Source organism: Sturnira hondurensis, unplaced genomic scaffold, assembly GCF_014824575.4.
Source record: "Sturnira hondurensis isolate 20B ecotype Veracruz unplaced genomic scaffold, ASM1482457v3 Scaffold0007401, whole genome shotgun sequence".
Classification (NCBI taxonomy): domain Eukaryota; kingdom Metazoa; phylum Chordata; class Mammalia; order Chiroptera; family Phyllostomidae; genus Sturnira; species Sturnira hondurensis.
The window spans coordinates 1,521,197-1,547,994 of NW_028080032.1; the positions used below are offsets into that span (position 1 = coordinate 1,521,197).

At 39.0% G+C, this 26,798-nt stretch overlaps 1 protein-coding gene and 1 pseudogene across 1 annotated transcript in view; one reads left to right on the top strand and one right to left on the bottom strand.

The window, feature by feature from the left end:
- SLX4IP (SLX4 interacting protein) overlaps positions 1-26,798 on the bottom strand; it is a 215,088-nt gene that overhangs the window by 169,241 nt on the left and 19,049 nt on the right. Inside the window, 1 exon segment of the mRNA XM_037051650.1 lies at positions 25,463-25,517. Coding sequence (XP_036907545.1) covers positions 25,463-25,489 — 27 coding nt within the window. The 5' untranslated portion in view covers positions 25,490-25,517.
- Positions 25,959-26,527, top strand: LOC118990928 (neo-calmodulin-like; annotated as a pseudogene).

Here is a 26,798-nt window from a genome sequence, read left to right on the forward strand (position 1 = left end):
CACCTTTAAATTCTTCATAATGAAAATGAGTAATTTTTTATGAAACAAGTCTGTTTGACTGTTTTTAGAGTAAGAGCCTAGAAGTTAATGCTACAATATGTTGATAGTAACAGAAATATGAAATTTGAGTGGTGAGAATATGGAATTTTTCTTTTTTATACATTTCAGATTTTTAAAAAATTTCCCAAAGAAGAAAAATGGAAGTTCACAAAAAGTTTAGAAGTTACATGACATCGATTCTCATTTTGCATTCACACTAGCTGACTACTTAGATTGCCCTCAACTTTCCTGGGAGGAGGTTCATCATCTGCAAAGTAGGCATGGTCACTGATGGCTTGTAGGTAGAGCTCAACGTTCCTACCCATGGCGGGGCAACCTACTTCAAGGTCTTCCTAACTTCTAATTCCAAAACCAGGTGAGGATCTGGCCAGAAGACTTAGTCAAGGGGAGGCTTGTCCCTGGAATTCTAGTACTTGGGCAGTTTATTCTCATATTCTCTCTCTCTCTCTCATCAAGGATTTATTAAACACCAACTCCAACTAACACATGTTTAGTAGGATTCTATCATATACAAAAACTAGAGTAGGTGCTGAGGGGTAAAAAAAAAATAGCTGAAACATATTTCCTGATTCTTAGAGGCACTGAAACTCCAATTGGGGATTGGAGACGTCCACACAGGAAATAGCCCTGGTGACTCAAAGAGCAGGTAGGAGGTAGGTGCATCATCTTGGACTATGAGAAGCAGCCATGGTACATTACATTTCATTCCTCTCTAAAGTCTGTCCTATTGCTGGTCTGCGCTGCCCGCACCCCCTCCCACATCACCCATGTGAGAACCCAGCACAGAAAACTCTTAGACTAATATCCTGTGGTCAGGTTAGATATGTGCCTTTCATTTGAAAACCCCTCCAAAGGAAAGAGATTTTAAAGCACTGCTCTCCCCTTCTTACCCTATCCCAGCTTCCAACTCGCCACTATATTATAAAGACTTCTCAGTCTTGGAATTCTTTTGGTGCAGTTTTCTCTTGCTTCTACCTATGACGCAACACACTTATTTCTCTAGGACTGACCCGGCTTCCTTCTCTCACTTACCTTCTTTGCACATTCTCTCATCCCACTCCACTTGATAAGCCAATGGAACTCAAGAATCTCTCCCTGGAGAGGGATACTCACCCTCACAAGAGTTTTGCAGAGGTGGTCTGGCTCAGTAAGGCTCTGCAAAGGAGAATGGTGCCCAGACTCTTTGATTAAGAATCTTCAATGCATCATTTTCCATTAATGATTTTCTTTGAGGTGGAGTGGCAATAAAGAAGAATTGTGAGCTCCAGGATCCACTCTTTAATAATTACATCTGCCCTTATTCCTACTTTCCAAGAGAATATGTTAGTAAAAACTAGTAATATAGTTAATAAAACTTCAGAAATCACAAATCACTGTAAGTAGTCTTATTACTGGACAAGGGCAATTCTAAACCCGTCTCTTCACAGGACTGTAGGCAGCATTTTCAATTTTCATCAAAGCACACAACTTTCAGTGAAAGACCCCAGGCTAAAAACCTACCTTTACCATTCTCCACCTCCAACTTGAGCAAATTACTCAACCTCACTGCCCTTCACACCCATGACCCATCAACAGTAAGGTATAGTGGACAATGCTGTGAGAATTAAACAGGATATGTGAAAAACACATATTAAATACAATAATTATGTGGAAATGCTTTGCAGGTAGCCAGCAAATGTTAGTTCCCTTCTTGGGTTGTCACAAATGCTTTTAAAAGACAGCTTGTAATGACAATACACTCCAACACACTTGAACTTCATATTATATACAGCTGGAATGAAATACCTGAAAAGAATGGGAGGAAGTCTACGTAATCTTAAAACTGGTATCTTTAATTTGATTACTAATAGCTAAATTTAGTAAATGCCCACTAATTTTGCCAGGCACTAGGTTAGATACTTTTTATGAAGCAGCGCTACAAAGATTGACACTTGTATTTCCAGCTTGGAAAGAAAGGATCAAGAGCACAAAGATAGGAAAAAGTGGTAGGGCCCATCCGACAATTGTGTGAAACCCAAACAAAAATTCCCTTCAAAGTAAAATCAGAAATCTAAGGAATACTGGTATCTTCAGAACCTAAGTAACCAAAATCAAGTTTAGTGACTGCTTTTGTCATGGAAAAATCCATATTATCACCCTAATAAGATCTTTTATTAAACTTCTGATAATTATTCTTAGAATTTAAACTAAAGTTGAAAGGTAAGAGCTCAAGCTCTTTTGGGTTGGTAGAGAATTACTAACAGTGCTGAAATTTGGAATATTTAGCTTAAAAAATGTTAACATCACGTGATACCACTCACTTTTCTTCAAACTGGCTTCTAATCAGTTTAAATTACTTAAGTTAAAATGGTCCTCAATGTTGCCCTGGCTGGTGTGGCTGAGTTGGTTGGAGCATTGTCCCATAAACGGAAGGGCAGGTCAAATTCTTGGTCAGCACACATAGCTGGGTTATGGGTTTGGTCCCTGATAGGAGCACGTACAAAAGACAACAGATAGATTTTTCTCTCCCCCTCTCTCCCTCCTTCCCCTCTCTAAGCAAGTCCTCCAGTGAGGACTAAAAATAAAATCATCCTCAATGTTGAAGATGGGTAACAGGTAGGTACATCACTGTTCATTATACTCTTCCCCTTTAATAATTTTAAATTTTTCCACAAAAAGTTTTTAAGTCTATACACACACACACACCCCTCCCGTGATCCCTGCAGAAAGGCTGATTCATGCAAATTTTACAGAAGACATCCCTCTCTGGATAATTTTAACTCTTCCCTAAAAATAAACATTCCAGTCACCACAAGTGTGGGGGTACACTGTAAGGAATGCACTGTCACGGCAGATGGAGCATCAGTCATTGTGGGAAGTGAAAGAGACTCAAGCAGCACTGGAACTGATGCAGTGACATCTGACTCCATCAGGCCACCTTTGAAAAAGTAAGCTTTTCATCAACTGTTGAAGACTTTGAGCAGTGGAAAGCAGCACCACTTGGTGACAATTAAAAATACTAAAGCTACAATGCAGTTTCTGCTGTTTCAAACACTGAAGGAAGTAAAATGGAATGCTGAGTCAAAAGCAAATATGCAGACTCATCATAGCTGACTAGTGACTCACAGGAATGCTCCAGAATTTAAGATTTAATGCCAGATCCGTGCTACTGAAGGCTGGGTTCCCTCCTGACTCAGAATGTCATCTGTAGAGTATATATTCAGATATTCTGGTAGAATGACATGCTCTTTGGTACTTTTCTTGGTTGTTGTAATATTATAGTTTAATTACCATACCATATACACACACTAAAGAATGAGAACCACCTAAAAATGCCTCAGTGTGCACGCCAACAATAAAGCAAGTTGCAAACTGCCCTGTGCCAGTCATTGGAGCAAAGACCCACCCACTCCAGCAGTTTGCTTGTTGAGGCAGAAAGCACAGCAGTCTTATAAACATGTCCTCTGAAACGTGAGGAGCCATCCTGACCTACCATGTGTACAAGGTATGGAGAGATGCCAGCAGAGGAACAGTAACAGGAATAGGCAGAGACCAGGGCCTGCTTCTCAAAGAGCCCATAGTGGAGCTGCCATGGCAGCCTGATGCTATCTCCAAGCCTTCACAAAGTTCAGTGTCAAGGTACTCTGAGTTACCCCTGCTCCCTCATCATAAAGTACCCTTTCTAGTTCTGGAGTTTGCAGAGGTTTGTTTCTTCCTCCAAAAAACCTTGACTAGCACCAGCTCAGTACAGTGCTTATGTCTCTAAATAAAGCACTAAGTTCTCTTGGGCAACTTTTCAGATCCCCACCTTCTGCTCCACAGGGATTCTCATCTCCTTCATGAAGGAGCTGCACTACATCAGCACTTTTCAATATGTTTTATGCTTCCCCTTGACCCCAGTTAAATTCTATGCAGAACTCCAATATATCTAAATGATAGAGAGCCATTCAGGGACAGAGATGGCTTGGGCCTCCATGGGAACCGAACACTTCCAGGGAGAAATGTTAGAAGCCCTGATGGTGACAGGATACCCTGACTCTCCCTGGGTATCCCATCCTCCAAGCAAAAAGGCTTGCCCAAAGAAGGTGGGAAATGAGAAGATGAGGACCAATGCTTAAGGCAGGACTAGTACACACAGGCAAGACAAGCCATAAATCACTGAACCTTTGGCATCCTCAGGGAAAGCAAAGCTTTCAGTCCTAGAAGGAGGCACCAGAGGGAACCTGGGGTAATTTATGTTTGTCAACTCAGTGGTCAGACAGTGACACCCCAGAGAACACCCGTGTCTATGAATCAGCAGAACAGAGACAAATACACTGCTTTTCACTGTGGAATTTGGCTTAAGAATAGTGGTAAGGAAAAGAAAAGAGGAAGTGAACAAGGCAGCAGGCTGAGGTGTAGAGGCTCCAGCCCCTACTCACACCCCCACAGCCCAGGCCCCCATGGCCCAGATGGCCTTCCTTTTGGGGTTAACCATGATACTTATTTAACCACAAATGAAAATTTAAAAAAATCCATGTGAAGACTTGTTTAAAAACACTGATACCTAAAATGAAGAAAGAAAGGGGGTCTCGAGAGAGAATGACTTTTAAAAGCAAACTCCAAAGTTCATATATTGCCTGGGGTCTCACTACATATGGCATTAAAGACTCTCACAAACATTAAGGTTTTGAACATACTTCCATATCTATCTTATATGATTTCTCAATGTGACTTCAAATTAAAGAATATCTCCTTTGAGAGTATGGGCTTTTATAAGAAGCACCTTCAAACTTTGCTTAAAAATGTCTTCACTTACTTAACAACTTGAAATATTGTTAGACTAACAGAACATTCAAAAAAAATTTAAAGCACTAATAAGAGCTCTAGTAACTTTAGGAAGCACTTCAAATTAAGCTGCTTTATAAAATATCCTGGCAGAAAAATTAATCATAATGATTAATATTTATTATGATTATATTACTGAGAATACCTAAAATTTATTTTAATGTTTACCTGTTCTAAGCACTTTATATTCATCATTTGATTTAAACCTCACAAGAGCTCTGTGATAAAAAGACTGCACTTAGTGCAAGAGATAGTAATACTGCTGATTCTGGAATCATACGTCCTCAACTTTAGAGAATGCATTCTATCTTTTCTCTTACTCTCTGAGCTTTTGGATCCAGTCAGTATTGTAGAAGCACATGCCCCTATCTCACCTAGTCCACAGGCTAGCACCACCTCAGTCCAAAACAGTCAGAATGAATGCTACCTGCCCCATATGGCTTTTTCTTTCTTCCAGACAAAAGACACTAGAAATACCAAAAAAGTCAGACATTCAAGAACCAAAATGCACTTCAAACTAGTTATTTTTAAGCACGCGTTCTAAATATTTTTGAAAGATTTTGTTTATCTATCTCTGAGAGGGGGAAAGGAGGGAGACAGGGAGAAAAACATCAATGGATAAGAGAAACAGTGGTCAATTGCCACTCTCAGGCCCCCAACAGGGGACCTGGCCCTAAACCCAGGCATGTGCCATAACTGAGAATCTAACCAACAACCTTTTGGTTCGTGGAATGACGGCCAACCCACTGAGCCACCCCAGCAGGGCAAGCATGCTTTTTAAATACGACAACGTTCTAGGGATAATTTATAACACCAAAGTCGGTGAACAAACTGAACAGTCTTCTTAGACCTTGGCCTCAGAAAAAGAGTACCACAAAACATGATTAAATATCTAAACAGCTTTGTATTAGAATTAAGTAAAAAGAACTGTAATCAATGTCTTCAACTACTGTTAGCTTTGCAGGGCCCATATCAGGTAACAAGAAAGGGAAAGGGGAAAGATGTTACCACTTTCTGAGTGACAGCTCCTTGCTAAAATGGAGAATAATCCAAGAAGTTTATATTAATACTATTTAATTAATCCTATTTAACATGGATACAAAGCTCAGAAAGACTAAGTCACTTCCCAAAGTGCAAGTCAATGTTAAGGCCCTGATTCAATAAATCCAGGCCTTTCTGTCTCCAAAGCCCAAATTATTTCTATATATAATATACAAAAAAATCTTCAAAAAAGATTTATAGAACTGTAGAAATGGAGGGCTAGACAGGTCCTAAAAGTCTCTGTAATTCAAACCTCGATTTAATAGATAAGGGAAGTATGGTAAACAATCTCCAAAGATGGCCACTAACAATTCCCACTCTCTTTTTTATACAAACACTGTTCTTCCCCATCAAAAGGTGAAGTCTATTTCCTTTCCTCTCACCCTTGTTGGAGACCTAGATCTCCTTGCTATCCAAAACAATATGGTGGAACAAGCAGTTTGCTAGTTTGGGACACAGACCTTACAAAGCCTCTCAACGTCCCCTGTCATGTTCTCCAGAGAGGTCAGACACCCTGCAGTAAGGGAGCTCAAGCTAGACTACTGAAAGACAGGACAACCTGGGAAGAGAGAAATGCACCATGCAGAAGAATGGAACATCTGAGTAAAAAGCCTTCTTGAACTCCCCAGGCCAATCGTGATTTGAATGCATTCAAGTGAGTGACCACCACCCAGCCAACGCCATGTAAAGCAGAAAAACTGCCCAGCTGGATTTTCTGACCCTCCCCAAATTATAAAAAGTTGGAAGCTGTCAACACAGCTATAGATACCTAAAACAAAAGATGTTAACTAACATATCCATAGTCAGGAACCAATAGCAAGGATTAATCTAAGGATCTAAACCTCTGACTTCTAGCCCCAGCCACCTGCCACTGTAGCCCACTAAGAAAACTGACACACAAAGATGGCACCTAACAGATTGATGCCTATGGCTTTCCACATCATCCCATTCGGAAATAGAACTAAACAAAATTATTGTACTCTTTGTCTGTGACTCAGAGCACTCTCTGGCATTTCTGATCCAATAAACTACTGTTATTTAAAGTTTGCTATATTAATTTCTCATTGCAAATTCTCCTAAGGATAGGGACAAATGATCACCAGCCTTGTCTGTATCTAGTGCCTAGCCCAGGGCCTTGCATGCCACGGATAAATGAAGATTTGCTAATTGACACCTCCCATATGAAAAGAATTAGACTAGAGTTCACTCCAAAGAATTATGAGACCAGGAACAATGAAGACACTAAGGTCAAGACCCTCTAATACTGTAAAGAATGTCACCATAAAATAATTACTGAGGGCCATGGTATGTATAAAATGTTATCTTCCCAAACTCGTTCAAAGGAGAATGTCCTTTATCATTAACGTGATACCCATAAGAAACACTGTCAAACATATAGTACTATTATTGAAGAAGTGGATGCTCAGAGAGGTGACAGGATTCACCCAAAGTCATACAATTTTCACAAGTAAAACCACAATGTAAATTCAGGGAACCTAATTAAAAGTCTGAAGCTAATTCCATCCTCTAGAATTCTTTCCTGAAAAAACTGATGATCCAACTTTCGGGTACTATTGAAAAAAAAAATGCCTGGAGTCACATGAAGAGAATATAGAGAACTACAAGAATTCAGAACTATATATGATCTTAACATTGATCCATAAAAAATACAGTTAGCCCTTGAACAACATGGGTTTGAACTTCACAGGTCCACTTAAACATGGATTTTTTTCAATAAATACACAGTGAATTTTTCTGGCAATGAGAACTGGGATGCTAGACCTGCCACACGCCTTGCCAGAACCTATACAACATTGGACCTTTGTGAACCAAACAGCGTAACATTATTTCTTGGATCACACTTGCTAAATACAGCATGTGCCTATATGAATGTGTAGTATCATTATTAAAATTTCATTACCTAATGTTTCTAGTAGTCCTAAAATCAGAATGTTATTGTCCCATGCTACTTACATGCAACAAGCTGGTGTCTACATACATACATACATATATATACACAATGGCCTAGTTTCCTATATTACTTAATCATGGCTATTTCAAGAAGTTACTACCAGAGAAGCATTTAAAGGATAACATATGGACACTGTGCATCTTTTTACAGTATTTGGCTGACTGGATTATTGTATACACAGGCTATTTCAGTGGATTGTATAATGCAAGGACACTCCTCACCTCTTGATTCCTTAACCACAAATCCCCCAAACTAACAGTAATGATAACAAGAAGGAAAGGTGAGGGGAAAAAAGGAGTAATTGTAATAACATTGTGATGGCAAGGACTTCATCCCAGTCCCAACGGAAACTTCCCTCCAGCCTCTACCACTAGGACCTGAGCTGGGCTGGGGTCTCAAAAGCTTTCTAAGAATGAAGGGGATCCTCACTCTCAGCCCGTTGATTCTGGTTCCTGAATCTGGAAAGGAAGCATGCCAGAGGCAGTTTTCGTCACTCTGAGAATGCTTTCTCTGAGGCCACTTTGGATATTTTGGGTTGTGGTGATTGTTTTCTCCAGTTTCAGTCAATGGTGTTGTTTCCTGGTAAGAACATAGGACAGAGCAATCTAAATATCCACAGGCTATGGATGACAGCATGCACACAACTCCCAGGAAAACAAACACAGGCATTTAGCATATCAGGATAACTTAGGAGTAAGCCAGCAATTTTAAAAGCACTTCAGTTGCTGTGCTCCCTTGGATCAAAATGTCAGCAGTTACTTTACAAAACACGGAACGATGATGCCCTCTACAGCCCTCAGAGAGAATCTGAGGAACTTAATGAATTCCCGTATCTGTGAGACATCCTCAGTCTACTTTCCTACTAAAAATTATTTTTCACTCTAGAATAAATAACATATGTGCTTTCCATGTATGTTGCAAAATTTAAAGTATCATGGTCTAACATTAAGTGTTAATTAAAATAAAATATAATAATGCCAAATAATTAACATTATTATACTAATGTAATTTACTTTCCTAAAGGGCATATAGACACAAACTCTACATATTGTCATTCTGGCTACTAACAGAAGCTTTTTCAAAAGAATTACTTAAAACATTTTTGAAGTGGAACTGTGGACTCCTAAAAGGAGAAACAGGTTGAGAGGAATTTTTTAAAGAAATACACCACAAATTAAAGATTACAACATTCTCTGTCTGGAACTGAAAAAAGACCAGTAAAAAATAACTTTGAGCCTGTGTAACTTCCCTGTTCTCCCTGAACCATGAGGGAAGAAACTTCTTATCTTTGTAATAAGGAAAGTGAGGGGTTCTGAGCACCTCAAAGATGCCCCAGATTATACAAGGCTTGTATAAATACAGAAGAAGCACAGCACAGGCCCTTCTTCTCATGGCATGTGGCTGGGACAGTATGTTGTAAAAGTTTATATATGTGTGTATATAAGCAATTGGAGAATATACATAAATACCACAACACAAGCTATATATATATAATGGTCAAAGGAACAAAGTCAGAGGGTAATCAATGTGTGAAAAATTTGGATTGTGTGTCAAAGAAAAAGCAGTCATTGGTCAAGGATGGGCAAAGTTGAATGGGCAAAGACTAAGGAAGAAAAGATGAGAGAGAACAGGAAGAGAGAAAAACCACAGGCCAGATCACCACAGGAAAGGCAAATGCATCTATTGCATAGAAATAGGTAGGCCATGTTCCCAAGTTCCAAAATGAAAACATTGGTCAAAGTTAAAGAGTAGTTACCAGAGTGCTTTAATCTAGCTGAAGAGACTGGGTTAGCTCTGATTAAACAAATGGAATTACTGGATCACTTAAGCAAGGAAGCAGCATGATGAAAATAGTGTTAAGCAAACATTATAACTTGTCTAGATGAACTGAAATGGCAGGACAGGAAAGAAATGGAGATTAATGCAGAAATACAAGAAGAATAACAAAAGCTGGATTTGTAAGAAAAGAAAAGCAGTAACTCCAAGATACTCTACAAAAGGTAAATGTATTAAAAAGGTGATTATGATTACAGAACTAGACATCATAATTTGACAAGCCCAGGATGTGTGAGAGGAGTACTAGGGACACTCAAAGCAAAAGCCAGTTTAGAAGGAAACTATGACAAACTGAATTCACAGTTTGAGGTTTTACAGATCAATTTAGGAAGAGACTTCATGGTGGCAGCTAGCAAGTTGAAACTGAAAAGAGGATGAGAAGCCAGGGTTGTACTTAAATACTTTCTAAACACCCAGAAAAAGGATAAATGAGCTTATACACATGGGAAAAGAACTGAAAAAAATAGAACCCCAAAACTGCATGTCTGGCCAGAAAAGCAGAGAGAATACTAGGAAAAGGAAGTTTTATCTCAAGTACAAGAACTTTGTTTCAGTCATCAGCACTCAGAGCAAATGCCTTATTTTGTGAGAAGTTACCTAAAAGCTTTATGCCTGAGGCAGAATTAACTGGGTAACTGTTGGTAAACTTTAATCAGGACACACTTAGATGAACAGTTTCCAGCAACAGATAATATGCAGCGGGGGAGAAAAAACAGCAGCCTACTTTATTAAACTTGAGCATATCATCAACCACTAAGCAAACTCTTACTGATCCTGGTGTCTTTAAAACTTAAAGCTCCTCAAGGAAAACAGAATTAAGAAGGGACTGGAATATGAAGAGTGTAACTACTACGAAAACAAACACAGAGGTTCTTCTTTCACTTTGAAAAGTTTCACAAAGAAAAATAAGGGCCTTTATAAAAACATTCTTAGGGATAAATGTTGCACACTCCTCAAATTCATTTCTAGCAAAAAAAAAAGTAACCATTTAACACTTTCATGATTTATTCTGTTAGGACACTTCAGTTTTACTCTTTCTTAACATTTAGTAGAAAGTCATTATTACTAAGAACTCAACTGATATGAAAATGTTTGCATACATCTTTTTTCAATAATAATCATGAAATCAATACATCTATTTTCAAATAAGCACAGATGGCAGTCATTACCACATTCCCCTTTTAGGTAACTGAAAAACCTAGGACACAGAATTGAAATTATTCACTGAGGCAAACTAGCAAGACAAAAGCCCATTTGCTATTCAACTTTCTTTCCATGGAAGTTCAGAGCATTGCTCTTCACTTTTACTTTTACTATAAAGGGAAATCACTGTCAATTCTTGGGCATATTTCTCTTTTTGTGGTTATTCTAAGGAATGCAGAGACTAAGGTTAACTGAAATGCACAGCAGAACATAAAACTATAATGGCTACAAAGTAGTGGAAAGAAAAACAAATAGTAAAGATTCAAGGAGATTTTAAAAATGTAAAATCTCTCTCCTCATTAACATTAACAAAATCTGAAGCCCATTATTTTAGATTTAGAAAAACTCACCCTTCCTACCCCAAACCTACTTCTCCCCACCCCATTCTCACTCCCCACTTAGTTAATAAAATAAGTGGACAACTATCAAGAGCAAAAGTTAAAGCTTTAAGTCTCCTGGAATGATGGGTGGGAAGGTGGGGGTTGGTGGTCATTACACATTCCCTGTGGAAGAAGACAAAGCCAGATCCACATTCCAGGGAAATCTGGCTGGTTGGAGTTTTTCCTTAAATACAGATTGGCCTGTCACTAAACCAGGCTCTGTAATCTTCCCAGGCTGCCAGAGCTAGGAGCGCCAGGAATCCCTTCTAATTAATCAAGCCCTCTCAACAAAAATTTTCCCACCCAAAATAAAGTGGACTGTGGGGAGGGGAAAGCAGCAGAGCAAGCTTTGTAGCCAAAAGAAATTTAGACTTTGGTATAATACCTAACTAATCCAAGAAAACAGATGCAGGAAGCAAAGGAAATGACCTACAGAGAGAGACAATGAGCTAGGAACCTTTCATATTACTGCTTCACTGGAAACCAAGTTGAAAATTTAAAATCCTAAGAGTGAAACCTGAACGTATTATACATACTTTAAAAAATACCTTTAAAGCAGAGGATAGATCCATAAACTTTTCAGAGGGAGATGGCATGCATATTAATTTGACAATTTTGACAATAATTTATTACTAAAATTTGCTTTCTTTTCATTCAAGCTTTGTGTTTAAATGGATAAAGTCCATAATTAAGATCATTACATGTCCATGTCTATTTCTTGCCTCCACTTGCAAAGGAAACAGCCCTGCTGTGGCCTTGCTAATTTACCCGCCCTTGCAGCCAGTTTAACCCAAGGTGACTTCATTGAAAGTTTACTCTGACTAGCTGCAAGGAGGTAGGCATCCAATGGATGCAAATATTTAGACTCTGTGATGTCCAATAAAGCTGTTTCTAGCCATGTGCTTTAAGAGGTACATGTATATACCCAAATCAGCATTTATACATAAATATTTCAGACTTTGTAGGCAATAAGGTCTTTGTTGCAACTATTCAACTCTATCATTTTAGCATAAAAGCAGGCAGAGACCATACCTAAACAAATGGGAATGGCTATGTCCCAGTAAAACTGCCTTTACAAAACAAGCAGCTGACCCTTGGCCCCTAAGGAACTTATCTTTGGGAAATTCTAAAACATTGGGGTGCATGGAGAACTAGATTTAGAATTAGGATCACTAAGGAGCATTGGAGAGACGAATCTACTATAACCACTACTTTCAACTGAGAAAGGAGTCACTAAAATACTGTATAGGAGGTGTCTCCCTGCCACAAACAGTAGTGGCTCAGAAGTCAAGAGTCCTTGAAAGCTGTAGTACCAAAAACTCTCTCACCTCACCCACCATAGCCATTTCCAGGAATTCTGGCCTAAAAGAGTTCAAGACCAGGGCCACAGCAGTTGGAAAACAAAAACAAAACAAAGAACAAAAAACCCTCTCTTACTTTCTTACTTGCAGGAAGGTCAGAAGACCTTTCTTTCATTTGAAGGATGAGCTGTTTGCATAGATAATTAATTTCATTCCAGGGAAAGGCAGAGAATAAACAACTGAGGCGCAAGAGGCCAACTAAGTTTTCTGTTACTCTGGGAAACATGTTCTATAGTTTTCAACCCAAATAGTCAAAAGTAGATATATCCATATGAAAACCGGCGTAAGTTAATTCCTTTTAAATTTTATTTACCCATTTAATTTTTTTTATCTTAGTAATGCACACACAGATTAGAATGACACCAAAACAGGCCTCTCTGTTCCATCCTGCTAGCACTCCACCCCAACTCTCACCTACCAGGAACAATCACACTGAAAACTGTAACTATTTGTTCTGGTATTCACCACCATATTACTAAATACCATGTTTGCACTATAATTTCTTATTATTTCAGTTTTACATAGTTTCCATTAAAAACGAGGCAATGCTAGCGCAGGGCAACTAGGTCGCTGGGTTGTGATGCTGTATGTGGGGGTGGGGTCAAAGAGGGACTATGGCGTCCTTCTGCCGCCTGCCGCCTCGGCCGTCACCAGTGCCGCAGCTGCTGCCGTCACCGGGCCCACGCGTTTCGGCCCACTGCACGTGAGTGTGCCACCGCTGTCAGCCCTCCACCACTGGGTTCGCCCCCTGGGGCCTGCGTGGTCCGTCTCACTGTGCGCAAATGCGCGACCTTGGTCAGTCTGCCCCGCACCCCAACTGGTTCCGGCTGCCTGCGCGCCTAGGTCTGGGGACCTGTCCTGCCCGACCCTGCTCGCTGCTGGCTCCACCCCTCTTACTGTCCCCGATGAACGGTTAGATGTAGTCGGACTTCCATATAATTCAATTTTCTCTCCTTTGGTTGTGTCTTTGTTTCTCCAAACCTTTGTTGTATTCAAACTTGGTTGTGGGAGAAGGCACAGTGTTTCCACCTATGCCTCCATCTTGGCGGAAGTCCCAGCGACCTAGTTGCCCTGCGCTAGTGAACACCTTAGGGCTCCGATCCTGCTAAGGAATAGGCACGAAAAAGCCAAAAGATGGTACAAGAAGAACTCAAAGTCCCAGAGCCATTAACTCTAAGCGACCGAGAAATTGCCAGCCTCTCAGAAGCACAATTCAAGACACTATTTATCAGGATGCTCACAGAACTGGCAGATTATAGTCACAAATTAGAGGAACATAGTCACAAATTAGAGGAACATATGAAGGCTAAACTAATTGAAATGAAGGGAGATGTCCAGGAAACCAATAGCGATGGAAAGGGAACTGGGACTCAAATCAATGGAATGGACCAGAAGGAAGAACGAAACATCCAACCAGAAAGGAATGAAGAAATGAGAATTCAAAACAATGAGGAGAGGCTTAGGAACCTCCAAGACATATTTAAACGTTCCAACATCCGAATTATAGGGGTACCAGAAGGGGGAAAGAAACAGCCACGAGTGGAAAACGTATTTGAACGAATGCTAAAGGAGAACTTCCCCAGTCTGGCCAAGGAAATAGACTTCCAGGAAGTCCAGGAAGCTCACAGAGTCCCAAAGAAGTTGGACCCAAGAAGGAACACACCAAGGCACATCATAATTACATTAGCCAAGACCAAAATGGAGCAGAGAATCCTAGAAGCAGCAAGAGATCAGGGGACAGTCACCTACAAAGGAGTTCCCATCAGACTGTCAGCTGAGTTCTCAAAAGAGACCTTACAGGCAAGAAGGGGCTGGAAAGAAGTATTCCAAGTCATGAAATTCAAAGACCTACAGCCAAGATTGCTTTATCCAGCAAAACTTTCCTTTAGAATGGAAGGACAGATAAAGTGCTTCTCAGATAAGGTCAAGTTCAAGGAGTTCATCATCACCAAGCCCTTATTATATGAAATGCTAAAGGGACTTATCTAAGAAAAAGAAGATGAAAAATATGAACAGTGAAAGGACAGCAAACTCACAGTTATTAACCACACCTAAAACAAAAGCAAACCAAGAGGACAGCTAGATCAGGAGTGGAACCATAGAAATGAAGAACACATGGAGGGTTAGCAACAGGGGAGTGGGAGGAGGAGAAGGGGGGAGAAGGTACAGAAAATAGCATAGACAGTAGGTAGAAAATAGATAGGGGGGAGGGCAAGAATAGTGGGGGAACTATAGAATCTAAAGAACTTGAGACACGTGGTTATAAACTAAGGGGGGAGAATGGTGGAGGAGGGAGTGTGCGGGGGGAAGGGAATGAAGGGGGGAATAGAACAACTGTAATGGTATAATCAATAAAATATATTAAAAAAAAAAAAGGCAATGCTTACAACCCACCCTCCCACACAGCTTGGTCCCTAGCCTTCCAAATTTAGAAGTTAACTATAATGAACTGTAAGCTTTGTTCAAAGCAGAGCGGAGCTTACTTTGCTATCTTGCACACTCTTTTGTTTGCTTAAAGTGTTGCACCATTCTTCTTTTATTTAGTTTCTTGTATTACTATCACTAAATCGTTACTACACTCTGATAGACCTAAAAAAAAAATCTCTTCTCAATATATTTAAATACATGAGGTATCTTATTCATGTCATTTTTTGTTGGAGACATCTTTCATGGAACCTTCCGTCCTGGTCCAGTCAGACTGGCTGCTTTGTAGGCAGGATACACAGTTGATCATCGTGGGGTTTGCTTATGCCCTCACCTGTTAAATTCCCTACTTCCTGGATTTCATGTCTCACTGTTTCTCTGTTGACCCCCTCATTTAGGAAAGCCACATCCTTCCTAAAAAAAGGATACATTCAAAGGAAATTACTTAGAATTTACATTTCTGGAAATGTCTCTATTCCACATTAACATGTGATTGAAAGTTGGGCTGTAAGAGAGTTCTGGGTTAGAAACCAGTATTATTGGAATATTGAAAGAATTTGTCCACTGTTCCTAGCTGTTGCTGCTGAGAAGGCTGTCCCGAGTCTGATTCTCTGTACATGACCTGTTTTTCCTTTAGGATGTTCTATACTCCCAATGTTCTGAAATTTTAGGATGATGTTCCTTGGTACAACTCTTTTTCATTGACTTGGCTGGGTACCCACTCACAGCAACTCTCAAAAGGAAACTGTCCATTCTTTCTTGAAAATTTCTTTGTACAATCTCTTTCATGACTTCCCTCCCCATTATTTTTTCTTTTTCTAGAACTCTAACTTTTCATAGCCTCTAATTTTCTCATGATTTATCACCAATTTTTGTCTATAATCTTTTTGCTCTACTTTCTGGGCAGTAGGCCTCAACCATCTTTCCACACTTCACTGAATTTTTAATTCTTTTCTTTTTTTAATTTATTGATTTTAGAGAGAGATGAATTGGAAGAGAGAAAGAAATAAACATCAACTTGTTGTTCCACTTATTTATGCATTCACTGGTTGAGTATTCTATGCACCCTGATGGGAACTGAACCCAAAACCTTAGCGTATCATGTCGATGGACTAACCAACTGAACTACTGGGCCAGGGTACTGAATTTTTATTCCCATTAAGCACTTTAATTTACAAGAGCTCTTCCTAGTCTCAGGATTCCCCTTGTTTACAAAATCCCGATCTAGTTACACAGTTATAATTGCTTCCTTTATTGCTCTGAGAATACTCATTACAGTGTTTTAAAAGTCTTCTTTTGCTCCCTAAAATCTTTCTGACCCTCTGAGTCTCCTCATTCAATTTTTCCTCTCTTTCTCAAGTCTTCCTTCAATCTCTGATGATATACTCTTTTGTCCATTCATAATTAACAACATACAAATTAATGCTGATTAGAAACTTCATGTACATGGGTGGGATTTATTGACAGCTGCAGTTTGGGAATTCAGCAGGGACTCAAATATTTGTTTGGAGATCCCAAAATACAGGCTCGACTAATATCAGACAAGTAGACTTTGGATTAAAAAGTATGACTAGAACCCTAACCACAGTATGGTTTAGCTAACTGGATGGCACCCTGCAAAGCCAAAGGTCATCAGTTCATTCCCAGTCAGTGCACATGCCTGGGTTGAGGGCTAAGTCCCTGGTTAGGGCATGTATAAAAGGCAACTGATGGATATTTCTGGATGTTTCTCTCCCCCTTTTTCTTCCTTCCTTCCCTCTCTCTAAAAATAAGTAAATAAAGTCTTTTTAAAAAAGTATGATCAATATGGCTAGACCATAAAAGAGACATCTCATGATGATTAAGGATTCAATTTAACAGAAAGATAAAGCAATCATAAATTATACATACCTATTAATAGAGCCTCAAAATGTACATAGCAATAGCAATGAAAGAACAAATATACAAATCTAAAATCATAGCTTGAGATTTTAATACACCTTTAGTGACTGAAAGAACAAGTAGACAAAAATATTAGTAAATACATAGCACATTTTTACAACACAATTAACAAACCTGAGCTAAGGGATTCATGTACTTCAATGCACCTGACAACTATCACATTTTGCAAGGGCTTATGGAACATTTACCAAAATAGACAAGAGGAATTATGCTAAATACCAATAACAAAATCATCATTAGAAAATTCCCAAATAAGTAGAAACAGTATAAGGGGTTTTGATCATGAGGTATTTAAATAACCTACAATGAAAACTATAAAATATTTTTACTTGAAAAACAAAGTTCCTACAAAATAAGAAGGATACAATTAAAGTACATCTGCTTAGGAAGAAATTTATAGCTTTAAGCATATATACTAGAAAAGAAGAAGGATCACAATGACTTAAGCATCCATCTTAAAAAACTAGAAAAAAATAAAGCACATCTGTTCAATGAAAACAAAAAGAAGGATATAATAATTAACAAAACAGAAAACAATTATACTACAAGGTTAAACAAATCCATTCATTCTTGGGGGGGAAACTAGTAAATTAATAAACACCTAACAATAATAATCAATAATTACTCCTTTGACAATGCAAATCAAAATCACAGCTCACACCTGTCAGAATGACTATTATAAAAAGATAAGAGGTAAATACTGGTAGGGTTATGGAGAAAAGGGAACCAGGGTTTGTATGGATTGCTTGGAATGTAAATATCATACAGCCATTATGGAAAACTGTACAGTAATTTCTCAAAACCTTAAAAATAAAAACTACCATATGATCCAGCAATCCCACTTCTGGGCATATAGCCAAAGGAGATGAATCACTATGATGAAGAGATACCTGCACTTCCATGTTCATTGCAGCATTATTATTTTATACTCACCCGAGGACATTTTTTTCATTGCTTTTAGAGAGAGAGAAAGAGAAGGAAACATTGATTTGAGAGACAGATATCAATTGGTTGCCTTCTTATACATGCCCTAATGGGATGGAACTGCAATCTGACTGTACATCCCAACCAGGAATCGAACCAGCAACCGTTCAGTCTATGTAACGATGTTCCATTGGCCACAATGGCCAGGGCCACTGCAGCATTATTCACAACAGCCAAGAAACAGAAACAACCTCAGGGTCTACTGGTGGATAAATGAGTAAAGAAAATGGATAAATGAGTAAAGAAAATATACACAGAATTGATTATTATTCAGCCATAAAAAAAAGAAAATCCTGACATTTGCAACACCATGGGCACTTTGAGGGCATTATGCTAAGTGAAATAAGTTAGACAATAAGAAAGACAAATACTGTTTGATCTCAATTACAGATTTTAAAAAAGAGAGTTGTGGTACATTTATATAGTGAATTATTACTCAATCATAACAAAGAAACCTTACTATTTGTGATAGCTGGGATGAACCTAGAGGGTTTTATGCTAAGTGAAATAAGTCAGAGAAAGACAAATACCATGTAATTTCACTTATAAGTGGAATCTAGAAAACAAAATAAATGAACAAACAAAATAGAAACAGACTCATAGATACAGAGAGCAGACTAATGGTTGCCTGAGGGGAGGGAGGCGAAGAGGCTGTGTAAAAAGATAAAGGGATTAAGAACTACAAATTGGTAGTTACAAAACAGTCACAGGAATGTAAAGTACAACACAGGGAATACAGTCAATAACACTGTAGTACCTGTGCATGGTACCTGATAGGTACTTGAAATATTAGGGGGATCACTGTAAAGTATATGATTGTCTAACCACTATGCTATACACCTGAAACTAAAACAAAATAATACTGAATGTCAACTATAATAAAAATATTTTTAAAAAACAAAAATAAACTAAAACATCCAACTCGTAGAAACAGAGTAGAATGGTGGTTGGCAGGGGCTAAGCAATGGGGCAAATGGAGATGTTGGTTGATGGAAAATGTACAAACTTCCAGTTATAAGATGAATAAGGATCTAAATGTATAGCATAATGACTATACTTAACAATACTGTACTGTACACCTGAAAGTTGCCAAGAGTAGAGTTTTAATGTTCTCATCATAACGATAACAAAATGGTAATTACATGAGGTGAAGGATGTCTTGACCTTATTGTGGTAAACATTTCACCATATACATTTATCAAATCGTCAGAGTATACACCTGAACTTAACAATGTTTTATGTCAATCATATCTCAATAAAGCTAGGGGTAAAAAATAGTCACCCCTTTGGAAGTTTCAGCCTGGCTGTTAGAATATTTGGGAGCCAGGAGAGCTTAGAGCTAGTACCCAAATACTCCAAAGGGGTAGAAGAGAAATGGGAGTGAACCAATTCTAGTTAAGCCCATATTTGTGAAGCACTTCAACTTCCCATTCTTTACACAATGCCTGACACACAAAGGAGTACTCAATTTATAGATATCCTCATATAATACTCTCTGGTTCACAAGGGTAAGTTTGCTTATCATTCCTTAGAATAGTAACTATTCAACAGAGCTTTTTCCTTCATTCTCTTGAGAAATTCAGTCTTCATGAAAATACAACTAAAAAACCTTCACTCACTAACCAAGGGACGCAATGTGGAAGCCTGCTGTCTATATAGGGCCTTGGTAGGGGGAAAGGGAAAGGAGAGAGCAATAAAAATACAGGAAAATACTAAAACACCAGCCTTGTGCCAGAATCTGTTTAGAGTTGCAAAGTTATGCTACCCACAAGGTGGTGGAATCCTCAGCCATGAAATTAACATAAAAATTCATCCTAAACCACTGAAGTGCCAAAGGTTCCAGCAGGAGTAAACTTGAAACTGCTCAACGGCTCTGTGGGGCTCACAGGTCTTCCAACCTGTCCAGTATGTGCCTGAAAATCACAGCACAATGAAAAAGTACACATACAGACTTCTGACCAAGATGGAGGCACAGGTAGACACATTGTGCCTCCTTGCACAATCAAAAGGACAATGACAAAATTTAAAAACAAAAACCAACCAGAACTGACAGAAAATTGAACTATATGGAAGTCCCATAACCAAGGAATTAAAGAAGAAACATTCGTCCAGACTGGTAGGAGGGCCAGAAACGGGCAGCAGGGCAGAGAGGACTCGTGGCAAGGTAGCAGCTGGCAGACCCACTGAGGCAGCAAATGGTGGACAGGGTGGTCCTACATCTACGTGAAGATGAACTGAGAAAAACAACTGGGAAGAGACATAGACTACATGACCAAGGGTTCCAGCATGGGGAAATTAAGCCTCAAAGCCTCTGACTGAAAACACCTGTGGGGGTTAAGGAGGCAGTGGGAGAAACTCCCAGCCTCACGGGAGAGTTCGCTAAAGAGACCCACAAGTTCCTAGAATGTACGCAAACCCACCCACCCAGGAATCAGCACCAGAAGGGTCCAATTTGATTTTGGGTATTGAGAGAAGTGACTGAAAACCAGCAGAATACAGAGCAAGCAGCACTGTTCCCTCTCAGACCCCTCCCCTGCATACCCCACATACAGTGTCACAATGCAGCAACATGGGTTGCCCCGTCCTGGTGAACACCTAAGGCTTCGCCCCTTACTATGTAACACGCCCACCGAGAACAAAAAAAAGTAGCCCAAATGAAAAAACAGATGAAAGCTCTAGAAAAAAATACAACTAAGTGACAAAGAGATAACTAACCTATCAGATGCACAGTTCAAACCATTGGTAATCAGGATGCTCACAGAATTTGTTGAATATGGTCATAAATTAGAGGAAAAAATGAAGGCTATGAAAAGTGAAATAAGGGAAAATTTACAGGGAATCAACAGTGAAGGGAAGGAAACTGGGATTCAAATCAACAGTTTGGGCCAGAAGAAAGAAAGAAAGATTCAACCAGAACAGAATGAAGAAACAAGAACACACAAAAAAAGAAAAAATGAGGAGAGGCTTAGGAACCTCCAGGACAACTTTAAACATTCCAACATTTGAATTACAGGGGTGCTAGAAGGAGAAGAAGAAGAGCAAGAAATTGAAACCTTATTTGAAGACATAAAGAAGGAGAACTTCTCCAATCTTGCAAAGAAAATAGACTTCCAGGGAGTCCAGGAAGCTCAGAGTCCCAGAGAAGTTGGACCCAAGGAAGAACACACCAAGGCTCATCATAATTATACTAGCCAAGATGAAAGATGAGAGAATCTTAAAAGAAAGAAAGAGAAAAGGACAGTTACCTACAAAGGAGTGCCCATAAAACAGAAACAAAAACAAACTAAGCAAACAACTAGAACAGGATCAGAACCACAAAAATGGAGATCACCTGGAGGGTTAGCAACAAGGGAGTGGGAGGAGCAGAGAGGGGGAAAAGTAAAGAGAATAAGTAGCATAGATGATAGATAGAAAATAGACAGGGGGAGGGCAAGAGTAGTATGGGAAATGTAGAAGCTAAAGAACTTATGACACATGGACATGAACTAAAGGAGGGGGGATGTGGGTGAGAGGGTGTGCAGGGTGGAGGGGAATGAAGGGAGGAAATGGGACAACTCTAATAGCATAATCAATAAAATATTTTTTTCAAAAAGAACAAATAAATCTTAAAAAAGAAAAGAACTGTCAGCTGATTTCTCAAAAGAGACCTTGCAGGCAAGAAGGGGCTGGAATGAAGTATTCCAAGTCATGAAACACCAGGACCTACATCCAAGAATACTCTATCCAGCAAAGCTTTCATTTAGAATGGAAGGGGAGATAAAGTGCTTCCCAGATAAGGTCAAGTTAAAGGAGTTCATCATCACCAAGCCCTTATTATATGAAATGTTAAAGGGACTTATCCAAGAAGATAAAAAACATGTACAGTAAAATGACAGCAAACTCACATTTATTAATAACCACACCTAAAACTAAAACAAAAAGAAACTAAGCAAACAACTAGAACAGGAACAGAACCACAGAAATGGAGATCACATGGAGGGTTAGCAACAAGGGAGTGGGAGGAGCACAGAGGGGGAAAAGGTACAGAGAATAAGTAGCACAGATGGTAGGTAGAAAATAGACAGGGACGGTAAGAATAGTATGGGAAATGTAGAAGCTAAAGAACTTATAAGTATGACACATGGACATGAACTAAAGTAGGGGAATATGGAGGGTGTGGAGGGGAGTGAAGGGGGGAAAATGGGACAATTGTAATAGCATAGCCAATAAAATATATATTTTTAAAAGTACACATATAAATAATCCAGCAATTTCAATCAATATATTCCATAGTTAAGAATGGTAGGAATAATAAAACAATCTAAAATAGACTATGAAATAAGTTACTGTAAAATTATGAAGGACATAAACAGAGGAAATGGAAACAGGTTGAAAAATAAGAGGAGTATATAAAAAAAGAACTGGCAGAATTTGAATTAAAAAAATAATGAAACATATTCTCAAATGAAATGTACGGTAACTAAAAATAGACAAGTTAAAGAGTATATTAAATGCAGATTAAATAGCAGGTTAAACATGGATGAAAGGTTTTAATTAACTGAAAGAGGTTTGACAAAAAGAACTCTGAATGCAACAGAGACACAGAGAAGAGAAACAGGAAAAGGCAAACAGCCAAGCAGCACTCATACTAGCCTGCTGGAACAGCATTCATTACAGAAGGCACACGGTAACAGCATTATTAAGTGTGCATGTCTCCTTCCAACCATGACACTCTAGGCAGTGCACAGCACTCTGGCAGGGTGAGATGTCATATTCAGAATGGGATCCCAGTACTTGGGTTGTAAGGCTCTTAAACTGCACAGTTAGGAAAGCACTGGCCCTTTGCCTGTGTGATCAGAGGCAGGCATACAATCACAATGTGATGTGTACAATCTTTCACATGTTTCAGAAACCTGTTGCTATCCCTAACCTCCTAACCTGCTTGCTTGATACTCATGGTTAGGTTAACTGCCCTGCCTGGCATGAATCAGGAGCTGGGTTCTAAGCATTCACAGTGAGACTGTGAAATGGGAAAATATGGTAGAGAATTTGCCACATCAATGGGTATGGCCTGAAAGTCAAGAGACCTATCCTTGGCATAATTAAGGGCTGGGGTCCAAATTTTGGGATAACCCAGAATTGTCTGCTCCACTGGGCCATAGCCAGTTTAGGTAGTGCTTTGCAAGAGGTCCAGTCCTTTTCTGAGAAGACAGCTTACAGGGGCTCAGTCCTGGATAAGTAAATATTTTCCCTCTAGCACATAAGAAACTATTATATGAGACTATCCAACAAACTCTGTTAAAGACTTCCAAGTTCTTGGCTGAAACCAAGATTATGCAGGCAGAGAATACAGAGAAGCACTACCCAAAGAGAGAATGATTGAGATTTTTCAAAACTGATTAAAAATTTGAATCTTCCAAATGAAGATGTACAATATACTGCATCCCAAGCCAGCTAAATAAACACTAGTCTGTATCTCAAGATTTAATTGTAGAATTACAGAACATTATACAAAAAAATAAATCTGAAGAGCAAGACAGACAACCAAGAAAGGAGTCACAGTGAGGTGGAGAGCACACTTCTGTGGTAACTAGTCTGCACAGATGCACCCAGCAATCTTCTCCTTCCCTGTAAGTACATGTTGCTTCTTATATTGAGAGCTGCAGCTTCCTGTGGCTGTGCTTAGAATACTCTGACCAACAGAATGCAGCAGAAGTGGCCCCTGAGACTTCGGATGCCTTCAGAGGACTGGTAAATTCAACTTCTTTCTTCTTGCGACTCTGGCTGTGGGTCACCATCCTTCAAATCTCAACCACCATGTTAGGAGAAGCTGAATCCACATACAGCAGCCACATAAAGGAGAACTTGAAGGGCAACAATTAACAGCCTCAGGTATGATTCCACCACTTCAAATATCAACTGACAGCCACGTGAGTAGTCATCTTCAATGCTTTATTTAATTTGAGAGCCAAAGTAATTACAGACCCAGGTAACAGCAAAAGGACAGACCACTGATACCAAGCAACTTACAGAATCATGAGAAAGAATAAAATGGCTCATTTTTAATCCACTGAATTTAAATTTTAAATTGATAATTAAAACATTTCTCAGTTGTAATAACAGATTCCAGAGATATCTCTAAAATATCTCTAAAATGCTGAGAAAAAAATTATGCTCAACTTAGAATTCTAAAACAAGTAATTATCTTTCCAGATAAGATCAAAATATATTTTTAGACAGGCAAATAGTAAAAGTTCGCCACTTAATCTCTCACAAACACTACAGAACACATGGGATAGAAGAAATAATTGTAAGCAATAAAATTTATAAATATGTTGTAAGTCTAAGTAAGAACTGACATGTTAAAGAGATACGACTATAATATTAAGTAATATCTCACCTGGTTAACTAATTTGTCTATTTTGGTGTTTTAAATTCATAATTAATACAACAGTAACATAGAGAAAATGTCCTGAAGAAGAGCCACTATATACTCAAGCATTTCCTAAACCTTACACTCACTATTTATCAGTTCTTCCCCCGCCCTTCCCTCATATGTGATCCTCCCATGCCTTCACACCTGAGAAGATACCAACCCCAACCATTAAGGGATAGAGAAAAGATACTTGTAAGAGGGAAGTGAAGAGGGCAGCCACTTAAGAGAACTCTCTCCTGGCATTTACCTGGTGCAGCATTTGATACCTACTTCTTTATCTTCATCCACTTTGTCAGAATCAAAAATTATGTCATGGACATGCAATGTGAATAACAATTTCTAAAATTAAGAACCAAGTTATGCCTTCTGGGCAGAAGCAAGCAACTCCCATAACCAAATGAACTACTAATTCTCTCCCCCACCTTATCCCTAACATGCAAATTTTCAATCACCTACTTAAAGTTTTCAGTAGAGAACTAAATTTACAAATTATTTTTAAAGATTTTATTTCATTTATTTTTAGAGAGAGGAAAGAGAGGGAGAAAAACATCACGTGAGAGAGATACATCAATTGGTTGCCTCTCGCACTCCCCCATCTGGGGGCTCAGCCTGCAACCCAGGTATGTGCCCCTGACTGGGAATTGAACCAGCAACCCTTTGGTTCACAGGCCAGCACTGAATGCACTGAACAACATCATCCAGGGCAGAACCAAATTTAAAGAGAAGAAAAGTTCAGCCCTGGCCAGTGTAGCTCAGTGGATTGAGCGTGGGCCTGAGAACCAGACAATCGCAGTTTGGTTCCCAGTCAGGGCACATGCCTGGGTTGCAGGCCAGTTCCTAGCAGGGGGCCCACAAGAGGCAACCATACATTGATATTTCTCTCCCTCTTTCCTTCCCTTCCCCTCTAAAGATAAATAAAATAAAATCTTTAAAAAAAGAGAGAAGAAAAGTTCAGAGCTTCTATTTTTAATTCGTATAGAACTTAGTTATACTAGAAAATGATTAATCATTTTAAAGAAGGCTATTAAGCATTACTTACTTGAACAGCAAATTTCTTTGACGCCATGCTGGATGATTCCAAAGTAATTACAGACCTTTAATGAAAAAAAAAGTTAAAATCTCTTTGTATTTGAGTACTATATGGGAGAGAAAGGTTGGCTAAATAGTCAAATATCAATAGGTATTTGGAAGGTGAATGTTCATTTATAACTAGTCTTAACAAAAATACTATACTGAATTAGTAATTTAAAACTGCCCATAAGGAAAACCACAGGCCCACATGTATTCTATGAAATGGTTAAAGAAGAATTAATACCAATCCTTCACAAACACTTTTTTATCCCACATAAGGATTTTTTTTAATTGCTTTCAGACAGATAGGGATAGAGGATGGGAGCAAGGGAGGGAAGGAGGAAAAGAAGGAGAGATAGACATCGATGGGAGAGAGAAACATCAATTAGGTGCCTTCCCACAGGCAGTCAGACTGGGGCTCAAACCCGGAACCTGGGTGTGTGCCCTGGCTGGGAATAGAAGCCATGACCCTTCAGTCTACAGAACAACACTACAAGCAACTGAGCCACACCAGCCAGGACCACAAATTCTTATATAAACAAAAGCATAAGAACACTTTCTCAAGTCCAAGTGGAGCAAGCAAGCTGAGTGGCTATGTGGTCACGTCTTACAGACCAGTAGCATTTGCAGCATGGCTGAGCAAATGCAGAATTCAAAACGTTGTCACTATTTGACAAGGATGGCGATGGAACTATAACAACAAAGGAATTGGGAATTGCAATGAGGTTTCTTGGGCAGAATCCTATAGAAGCAGTTATGGGACACAATGAAAAAAGTTGACTTTCTGATATTTTTGACAGTGATATCAAGAAAAATGAAAGACACAGAGAGTGAAGAATAAATCAGAGAAGCATTCTGTGTGCTTGTTTGATAAGGATGGCAATAGCAACATCAGTGCAGCAGAGCTTCGCCATGGAATGACACACCTTGGGGAGAAGTTAGTAGATGAAGATGATGATTAAATGATCAGGGAAACATACTGATGGTGATAGGAAACTATAAAGAGCTTGTACAAATAATGTCAGCAAACTAAGTGTGTTAAATTTCTGATACAAAACTGTTTATTTGCCTTTCCTTTGTTTATAACTTATCCGTAAAAGGTTTCTCACTACTGTCAAAAAATATGCAAGTATAGTAATTAGGACTTCATGCCTCCATGTTCTCTTTCCTTATCTTAGCATCACTGCTCTGAAACATTTCAGAAAAACTGATCAAGTAAATGTTGCATGTGGCTTACTCTAGATATACCTGAGCCCTTCTGCACATCTAAATTCAGATGGAGTTGGTCAAATGAAAAAACACCT